Genomic DNA, 9,835 nt, shown 5'->3' on the forward strand with positions numbered 1-9,835 from the left:
AAAATAAAATAATCCTAGACCTTTATACGCCCGTAATGTGTGAATTCTCTAGATGTTTTTACAATATCCCTTTTTTTAAATTATTGCGTACTAAATTTTCTTTAATGTGAATACTTTACAAAAAAAATAATAATTAGAATTAAGTAAAAAAATACAGAAAATAAAAATAGTAACACGTTTAAATACTCAACACTAATTTTTGATTACTTTCCTAAGGTGTTTGGTAGGATGGGTTTTAAAAGTCTTGAGGCATTTAATATGGCCATGGTTGGCAAGCAGGTTTGAAAGTTGATTTTTACCCTACGGTCTCTAATTGCTCGATTACTCAAAGCTAATTTTTTTTTCTCAAGGTGATTATTTTGAAGCTGGTGTAGGCCATAATCCTAACAATGCTTGGTGTAATATCTGAAGTGTGAAAGATGTAATTCACCACATACCAGTCTATGGAGCATAGATACGGAAGAATGCATATCAGTTTGGGATCATCCTTAGCTTTGTAATGTTGCACACATTTTTCCGACTACTAATCAACATTTGGAGTGGCTGCATATCACTATTTTCAGACTTGTTGGTTACACCTCATAAGCAATGGAATAAGGGGCTAATTAATGGTTTTTTGACAATAATACAACCAACGGTATTTCTAATACTTTGTTGTTGCATTCGGTGATTCATGATGTGTCTGCTTGGAAACTTGAGAAGGACGGTGTTTATACAGTTAAGAGTGCATATGAGAACATTATGAATCATGATATGAAAACTTTACAACATTGTGCGCCAGGAAATTGGAATTGTGTTTGGAAGGTTACGAATTTCTTGTGGAGAGCTTGTCACAAATGTTTTCCTACGAGAATTTGATTGCAAACAAAAGGTGTTCAGTGTCCTTATCAGTGCACGGTGTGTGAAGGCTATGGTGAAGATAATACTCATCTGTTTTTTATATGTAGTAAATGTGTGCTTTGTTTGCATCGCACCGGATTATGTAGTACTTTGATGGCTGCCTTTGATCCTGCTGCAAGTTTCCCAACAAGTGTGTTTGCTATCTTTCAACATCTCGATCAGCAGCAGCAACAAATCTTTGGTGTGACTCTTTGGAGTATCTGGAAGCATATAAATAACAAGGTTTGGAACAATGTCACCGAAACAGCTCAAACTATTTGTTAACGTGTAGGTTCCTTTCTCACTAGCTGGATGAATGTCCAAACTATTCGAAATCATGCTTATCGACATTCCACTACACTAGGAGATCAAAATTAGCATAAATCAAGTCCTCTCATGTACAAATGCAATGTGTATTTGAGTTGGCCTTTTCTATGTGTATTCGAGATGATAAGGGTCGTTTTGTGTTAGCTAAAACCGAATGGTTGACTGCACTCCTTGATGTGGATTTGGGGGAGGCTTTAGGTTTATTATCAACACACTATTGGATGTGTGATCTATAGTTAGGTATTGTGGATTTTGAGCTTGATTCCAAAATTGTGGTGGATAGTCTCTATAGTAGCAAAAGTGGTGTTTCTAATTATAGTGCAGTGATCAATGATTATAAACGCATGTTAGTTTATGATCTAACAATCTCTTATGTTAGGTTTATTCTGAGACAAGCCTACAAAGTTGCTCATAGCTTTGCTAGAATGGATTCATGTCATGCTAATTTCCATATTCATATTAAGATTTCATCTTGTATCTCTCTTTATATTATAAATAAAATGCAATAAATTTCTTCTTTTCAAAAAAAACTTAGATTACTTTCATGTGCAAGTATTCTTTTAACGTGCAAGACATAAGTCTATCATCTTTCTATCCTTTGTAATTAAAATCCATTGTCAAGATATTCCTTTTTGATGTGCAAACTATATCATCAAAATCTAATTTAATTCACCAGACTGCATGACTATTATATAGTGTTGTTATATATATATATATATATATATATATATATATTCATTACTTCAATTCAAATATTAACGCGTAGTTTTATTTTAAAAAATTTGGTATCCGATCAAATGATCGATTAATATAAACATCATTCTCATCTTATACTAGTGGGGAGTCCAATTAAAATAAGGGCAAAATTCTGAACGTATCGACCTAACACAGAAATTGTTAGCATTTAGAGGATTGAAACACGAGACTTTAATAAAACACACTTTATGATGACCCAACTCTCAAGTATAAACCACTATACCAACCCATGAAGTTTAAGATTAACCATGTGGTAATATATTTATATTTTTATATTGTAATGCGTATTCAAATAATGTAATTTATTTTTTATTAATGAAAAATAATTTAGCTTCTTCAAGGTTTCAGGTTTGATTCTCTCTTATGCCAATTTGGATGGACTAATTTAGCTTGTTAAAAAAAAGGCTTAATAGCAGTTTTGACCTCTTAAATATCAGAAAGTTGCGATTTTGACCTCCTAACAAAACAAAATACAATTCAGCCCCCTAAGTACCGCCCCTTTTGCAGTTTTGGCCCCTCAGACCAATTTTCACCAAGTCAATGCTGACGTGGACGTCACATGTGTAATTTTTTTTTAATTATTAAAAAAATAAACTATTATTTTTTAATTAAAAAATTACACACATGACGTCCACGTCAGCATTGACTTGATAAAAATTGGCCTAGGGGGCCAAAAATGCAAAAGGGGTAGTACTTAAGGGGCTGGATTGTATTTTATTTTATTAGGAGGTAAAAATCATAATTTCATAATACTTATGGGGTCAAAACTACTATTAAGCTTAAAAAAATTATTTTTTATTAATGAAAAATATCTTTCAATCAATTATGAAAATCAAAGTGAATGAATGGGTTATACATCACATCTAGATGTCGAATCAATATTCAAGTTCTAGTATACACAAAATAAAATGAGACCAAATAGACTCAAATGGATAAAACTGTGCATGTAAAATGTGAAATTTTGTTCCTTATTTATAAATTTTTACCCTTTTTTAAACTCAGTATCTAATCAATTATCGACTATAGATAAATTGTAGTGTTTAATTTTATTTCAAAATAGCCATAGGACAGGAATATAATAGCGGTGTATATAAACGAAAAAAAATTGTTACTCAAAGAATATGAGAAAATTTGGGTTTTTTTCTTCAAAAAAAAATTGAGAAAACTTGGACAACATGTAAAAAAATTTCATTGCATATAATTTTCTATTTAAAATCAAGATTCAACCGTATTAAATTTCATATTAGTGACCAATGAGGCTACGTCTAGCAACAAAGGAGAATGAAAAAGACACAATCGAAAGAGGTACTGACATTTAATTTCCGGTACATTTTGGATATGATTACTCCGGCGCGAATGGAACTTATGGGAAAAATAATAATTATTTTACTTGTACTTTGTATCTATGACCAATATACACATGATGAAAAATTTGTTACCATTACAAGGTGCATCAAACACACCTCAAGGACACCTCCATCAGACTATCAGGTTTGCCTATAAAAGGTGGTGACCTCTTCAAATTGTCTTCTCAACTTTTCATTTGCATCAAACATTTCCTTATAGCAGAACAGTATTCAACCCCCTCTCTTATTAAGCAATTTTTATAAGAAGAAAAAAAAATCATGGTTTTAAAACTTGTTAGTTTCTCAAAACATGTCATATTTTCATTTACCAAAACCATTATAATTCTAATCCTTAGTTTTATACTTTACAAAGCTGACTCAGGCTGCAACAATTCTATTACAACTTCATTAGTTCAAATTTCACCCTATGATGTTATCATATCACTACAATCACAATCCTTTGATGGCCATTTGAGCTTAAAGGACAATGAAGATGCTGCAAAGGACTTTGGCAACATACACCATTTTCCTCCTCTAGCAGTGTTACATCCAAAAACTGTTTCAGATATTTCACGTACCGTAAAACATATTTTTGAAAAAGGGTCTGATTCAGAGTTGAAGGTAGCTGCTAGAGGCCATGGACATTCCCTTCAAGGTCAAGCACAAGCACATCAAGGACTAGTCATCAAAATGGAGTCACTTCAGAGTCCTGAAATGAAAATTCAGACCGGTGAATTTCCTTTTGTCGATGTCTCAGGTGGTGAGTTGTGGATAAACATTCTGCATGAGACTCTAAAACATGGATTGGCACCAAAATCTTGGACAGACTATCTTCATCTCACTGTTGGAGGCACTCTTTCGAATGCTGGAATAAGTGGACAAGCTTTTAGGCATGGACCTCAGATTAATAACATCTTCCAGCTGGAAATTGTCACAGGTAATGTGATTTTAGCCAAACACATAATTTCTTTGAAGGGATGGTTTAGTTTTAGTTTCTTTATAATGTCAATCACTTTGGAATGACTTCTAATCATATTAATCTAGTTTTCAAAATGTTTTGTTGCAGGAAAAGGAGAGGTGGTAACCTGCTCAGAAAACCGAAATGCTGACCTTTTTCACGGTGTTCTTGGAGGGCTTGGTCAATTTGGCATCATCACTAGAGCTAGAATTTCTCTTGAACCAGCACCAAAGATGGTGAGTGTTCCCTCATTTTGTAATATATTTTTCAAAAAATCAGGTTATATGTGTGAATTATCTTTCGACTTCGCCTAAGACTAATTTTCTCGAAGAATCTCGCTGACCACCTTTAGTGAGACCTCCCCTCTCAACCATGTTTTTTCAATTCAAAAGGCTCGAACTTAATACCTTACTTAAAAAATATGAGCCTCACTCTACTCAGACCAACTTAATGTTGGTATACATCATTCTCTAATATGACAGAACAGAAAAAAGTTCTCAACAGTAAAAAATTTAAGACATAATCTGTGACATTTTACAGGTGAAATGGATTAGGGTGCTCTATTCAGATTTCTCTAAATTTACAAGGGATCAAGAGTACTTGATATCACTTAAGGACAAAATTGATTATATTGAAGGATTTGTAATCATAAATAGAACTGGCATCCTTAACGGTTGGAGATTATCTTTTGACCCCAAAGACCCTCTTCAAGCCAGCCAATTCAATTCAGATGGAAAGACTTTCTACTGTCTTGAGATGGCAAAATACTTCAACCCTGATGAAGCTGATGTCATGAATCAGGTAAGACACGCCAATAATCTTATTCCGTGTATGTTTGGATTGATGGTGAGTGACGAAATTACGGTGACACTGTGATTTTGTAGAAGCTCTAAAGTGTATTTTTTTCCGAAATAAATTGTGGTGGCCCGCCGTGATTTCCTCATTCTCACCGTCAATCCAAATATGCACTCAATCTCATATTCAGGTTTACAGCATTAGTTCTGTGAACAACTTAACATTTTTTTACTCATTTAAATGCAGGATGTTGATCACCTACTGTCACAATTGAGTTATATTCCACCCACACTCTTCCTATCAGAAGTTTCCTACGTGGAATTTTTAGACAGAGTGCATGTTTCTGAGAAGAAGCTAAGAGCACAAGGCTTATGGGAAGTTCACCATCCTTGGCTGAACCTTCTGATCCCAAGGAGTGAGATTCATGACTTTGCTAAAGAAGTGTTTGGCAATATTCTCAAGGACACAAGTAATGGTCCCATACTCATTTACCCTGTCAACCAAACTAGGTATCTATCTAGTCTTAGCTTGTCAAATTTTATGCCTTCAATTTGTACATGTTTGGATTCGCTTTTTCGAACACGATTTACCATATTTAGATATTCTCGAGTATAATTATTTTTAATTTTCAAGTTAGTATTTGGACCTTAAATGGAAAAAAAAAAAAAAAAATTGACCTCGTTTCCATTGTTCAATTCGCTTTTAAGTGATTCTATTCAAACGTAAATTATTTAATTTTCAAACTTAAAAATAATTGTCACCAAATAGAAGTAACTATTAACACACACTTGTACTATTATTCACTTTTGTTCTCATGACCTGAGTCATTTTGTCCCTTTTGTTGTACCAGATGGAACAGTAAAACATCTTTTGTCACCCCAGAGGAAGATGTTTTCTACCTAGTGGCATTCCTAACATCAGCAGTCCCATTTTCTACTGGTGAAAACAGTTTAGAATACATTCTAAACCAAAACAAAAGGATTCTAGATTTCTGCACCCATGCTCAACTAAATGTGAAGCAATACCTTGCACATTACGACACACAGGAAGAATGGCAAGTTCACTTTGGGTCACAATGGGGGGCATTTGTGGAAAGAAAAAGAACCTATGACCCACTAGCACTGCTTGCCCCTGGCCATAGAATCTTTCAAAAGGCAGTGTCTTCCTCCATTTAGTTTTAGTCTTTTAGAATTAAGGTTGTAAAATATTGATTATTAACCTTATATGTTTTCATGCTCTCAATAATTGTAAATTTGTAATCATGGCCATTGAATTTTCACTTAAAAAAGATATGGATGCTCACTTTTTGGGCCATAACTACAGAATTGACTAAGAAAAACACCAGCAATTAGTTAGTGGGACTATGAGCATTTGGAAAAAGGGGTCCTCTATTTAGTATGCAACAAATTTGAGTTTACATCTTTGCACCGCCTTTGTAAGGAAAAATAAAAGCAAAGAAAGGGAATATGAGCATTAGGAAGAGCTTTTTAAAAGTTTATTTCCACTTTCCTTGTGACATTGCACATACTACATAAACATATATTCATAATCAAGGAGAACCAAAGAAATTATCTATTTTTTTGGTGCATGTTTGATATCACTGAGGGTTTTGCCGAAATCATGGTGAGTCGCCACGATTTTGCATAAACTATACCTTAGAGCTTCATCAAAATCATGGTGCAACCGTGATTTCAACAAATTCACCGTGATACCAAACATACACTTAACGCTTGCAAAATCAGGGTTGCTTATCAGGATTTCAACAAACTAACCGTGATACCCCAGCTTCAAGGAAGTTGTGTCAACCCACCCACAATGTAACACTATATACTACATAGTAGTACTAATATTTGTCATTCAGAATAAAAACAGTAAAAGACAAACTATATTTACAAAGATCTTTTAATAGTATTTTTAACAAGTTATTTTCTCGATATTACATGATTCATTGAGTTGCAAATATAAGTGCATACAATAGTGACAATAATTATTCACCCTTAGTCGCACCAGTCCAACCAAGTCCGGGCCTGCTTACTTTACCCTGTGGTTCCTCGTAGTCTCTTGCATCACGGATTGAAGCTTCAAAGTCAGTTGAATCGCTTGCAACAGGAAGAAAGCTACTGATATCATCTCTGGCACCAAATCCCCCAGCTCGAATTACATCATCAGGTGTTATGGATGCCTCCATGTTAACATCCCCGGATACATCACTCTCCTCAAGAGATGTACCCTTTGGACGATTTTCTCCGCCTTTCGAATCACCTGGCTTTGTCTCTTCAACATCTTCTGAGCCTCTTGTAAAATGTTTTAAAACATCTTTGTCATCAATCTTAGAAAGATTGGTGTCATTGGATACATCCTTCACTGGAGTGCTCCCATTTTTATCTGTTGAACTCACACAGGCAAGTTCTTAAACAAGAGCATCATGCAACATTAAATAACCATGAAAATAAAGTAGAAGTAATCTAAAACACAGAACTACTATGTAAAGAGAACCCTATTTAAGTAAAAAACTAAAAATCCTTTTCCAGATTACTTCTAGAGTAGTTCAGAACAACTTGAAATAAATATATCATGCAAGTATGCAACCAAAGACTAAGAAATTCTTCCAATAAAAATATGCTATGCAGAAAGCAAAGGTTAAAAAAAGTAGGGAAGTGCTTCCCTCAAAAAAGTAGGGAAGTGCTAACGAGTGTGACCCTGTTTAAGGATTATGGTAAGTTTTCATGAAAATATGTGTACTCAATGCATTGAAATTTGAAATGTTTGACTTTTTAAAGAAATCCTTTCTAAATTTGAGATCTTTAACCGGTGTCCTGGGGACACTCGTTTGTAAGACAAAAAAGTATACACCAACAGATGAAAAAACTTAATTAGTTTTATATATAGGCTTTTGAAAAAACTGTTATGTCTCCATAGACAAAATGATTTGCTCACAGTGCTGTACTAACATGCATTAGGGTACAATTCCACAGCTGTAAACATAATTGATTTTTTATTTGTAGGCTTTTGAAAAATCTGGTATATCTCAGTAGACCAAATGATTTGCTGACAGTACTCTAACATGCATTAGGGTACAGTTCAACAGCTATAGATTATTGAAATGGAAAAAGACATTACACAAAAAAGGAATTCATACTAAGACTTCAAAAGGCCAAAATAATTAAGATAATTTTGGATAAGTACAAATGATTTCCATGAAGAGTAAATTGTGTATGGATGAATAGTATACAGTTTGTTTGCATGTCACTGCTTTGGCATGCTACACTCATTGAGTCTATTCTAATCTTTTCTTCAAATAAATAAATTTGATTTCCTTATTTCGAGTGTGATGTGTCAACCAACTTCACGGCTTTATTACTTTATCACAAACACTTGTTCATTTGTTTTATCTTAATAAATTAAACAACATGATTTTCATTCCCAATTGCTTTACTTTCTTTTTTATAGGCGTTAGTAGCTATATTAGTTCCCAGATGTATATTTTTTTTTAAACTCAGTTTCCGACTACTCGAGGGATCTAATCTCACAGTTCAGTTGTGAGGGGCCCATTTAAAGCCTAAGCAAAGTTATAAATGGACTAACCCATCGAAATTAGCATTAAGAGGATCGAACCTAAGACCTTAGGATAAGCACACTCAAATGTCAAAGTCAACTAGATCAACCAAAGTGAGTTTTCCAAATGCATTACTAACTTTAACATTGTAATATCAATCATCCACCCGGATGGAAAAGTACTTGAATTGAGTTTAATCTATACAACTAATAGGAGATATACATGATATTTTTAGTGTAGCCAATTTCGATATACTTAGATTACCCTAAAAAAAATTTACTCATAAATTCAGTATTTATAATCCAGTTGCTATAGATATATTTTTGTACCCTTAACAATTCAATCATTTTTCAAATATAAATTTAAAATCTAAACCATAATTTTTTTGTGTAAACCTGTGTCATCCGCACAAACAGCTGCAGAGACTAATCTCTCGAGCCTTGTGGACTCAAATTGGTGGCCAAACTCACCCTGAAAGTTTTAACGTTGTTGTATGCAAGACTGGATTTGAAGTTGAACATATAAGAGATCCGTATCATCTAATATAAGCGTTCTTGGTTATACCATAATTTAAAGAACTAAAAAAACTAACTATAAATTTTTTTTGCACATGTGTCCCTCTTTCCACTAGTGTAAGACAAAGTAATGAATAACAGCACCCACCTTGCATCATTTTATCCGATTTGTATTTGACTGCATTCCTTATCCAGTTCGCTCAGATTCCACACGAAATCCTTGACCTGCAGTGCAGAAGAAAGTGCTAAGTACACATCAAAGAAATAGTAATGAAAAGGCGAAGGATATAGAAGCAATACCTAATTGATTGAAAGCGAAGGATATAGAAGAAACGTGACGAAAAATAGATTCTGGAGTTGTGTTTGTTATTGCGGTGAGTGTATTTGTTGACGACAGAGCTGAAGAAGCCACGTGTGTCCAACACTCTGCGTTCTGCCAACGCTGGCTGGAGTCACATTTGTTTTTGTTATACTTTTTTATTTTGTTTTTTGAGGGAGAATTTGTTTTTGTTATACTTTTTTTTTTTTTTGTCAAGTAGCCTAGTGGCTGGAGCTCACACAATTTAATTGTGGAGAAGTGGAGTGTCTGAGGTTCGAACCCCGGCCCTTGCATATAAAATACGATATCCCTACTAACTGAGCTAAGCTCACAGGGATTGTTTTTGTTATACTTACAATTTACGAAATTGTAACTTCTTGTAAA

At 34.0% G+C, this 9,835-nt stretch overlaps 2 protein-coding genes across 3 annotated transcripts; one reads left to right on the forward strand and one right to left on the reverse strand.

Annotated features, from left to right (window-relative positions):
- Positions 1-3,435: 3,435 nt before the first annotated feature.
- On the forward strand, positions 3,436-6,521 carry LOC11427830 (cytokinin dehydrogenase 1). The gene is made up of 5 exons (XM_003625052.3): positions 3,436-4,245; positions 4,375-4,502; positions 4,807-5,067; positions 5,308-5,570; positions 5,912-6,521. The coding sequence occupies exons 1-5, from the start codon at positions 3,588-3,590 to the stop codon at positions 6,234-6,236; spliced, it is 1,635 nt and encodes a 544-aa protein (XP_003625100.1). The 5' UTR covers positions 3,436-3,587; the 3' UTR covers positions 6,237-6,521.
- Positions 6,522-6,899: 378 nt separating this feature from the next.
- LOC11416135 (uncharacterized) lies at positions 6,900-9,611 on the reverse strand. Of its 2 annotated transcripts, none has more exons than XM_003625053.4 (3): positions 9,433-9,611; positions 9,281-9,357; positions 6,900-7,446 (listed from the first exon to the last, which is right to left on the reverse strand). In XM_003625053.4, exons 2-3 carry the CDS (start codon positions 9,288-9,290, stop codon positions 7,049-7,051), a joined length of 408 nt encoding a protein of 135 aa, XP_003625101.1. In that variant the 5' UTR covers positions 9,291-9,357; positions 9,433-9,611; the 3' UTR covers positions 6,900-7,048. The 2 variants fall into 2 exon arrangements, with proteins under 2 accessions (XP_003625101.1, XP_013449583.1); XM_013594129.3 differs by having other exon boundaries at positions 6,900-7,470; positions 9,433-9,597.
- Between the last annotated feature and the right edge of the window lie 224 nt (positions 9,612-9,835).

Source organism: Medicago truncatula, chromosome 7 (assembly GCF_003473485.1).
Source record: "Medicago truncatula cultivar Jemalong A17 chromosome 7, MtrunA17r5.0-ANR, whole genome shotgun sequence".
NCBI lineage: Eukaryota > Viridiplantae > Streptophyta > Magnoliopsida > Fabales > Fabaceae > Medicago > Medicago truncatula.

Bases quoted from the DNA above. Each gene is read 5' to 3' on its own strand.
- LOC11427830 (XM_003625052.3), top strand. From the start codon at position 3,588: ATGGTTTTAAAACTTGTTAGTTTCTCAAAACATGTCATATTTTCATTT. The intron at 4,246-4,374 runs GTAATGTGATTT...GTTTTGTTGCAG, and splicing joins CCAGCTGGAAATTGTCACAG to GAAAAGGAGAGGTGGTAACC. The intron at 5,068-5,307 runs GTAAGACACGCC...ATTTAAATGCAG, and splicing joins AAGCTGATGTCATGAATCAG to GATGTTGATCACCTACTGTC.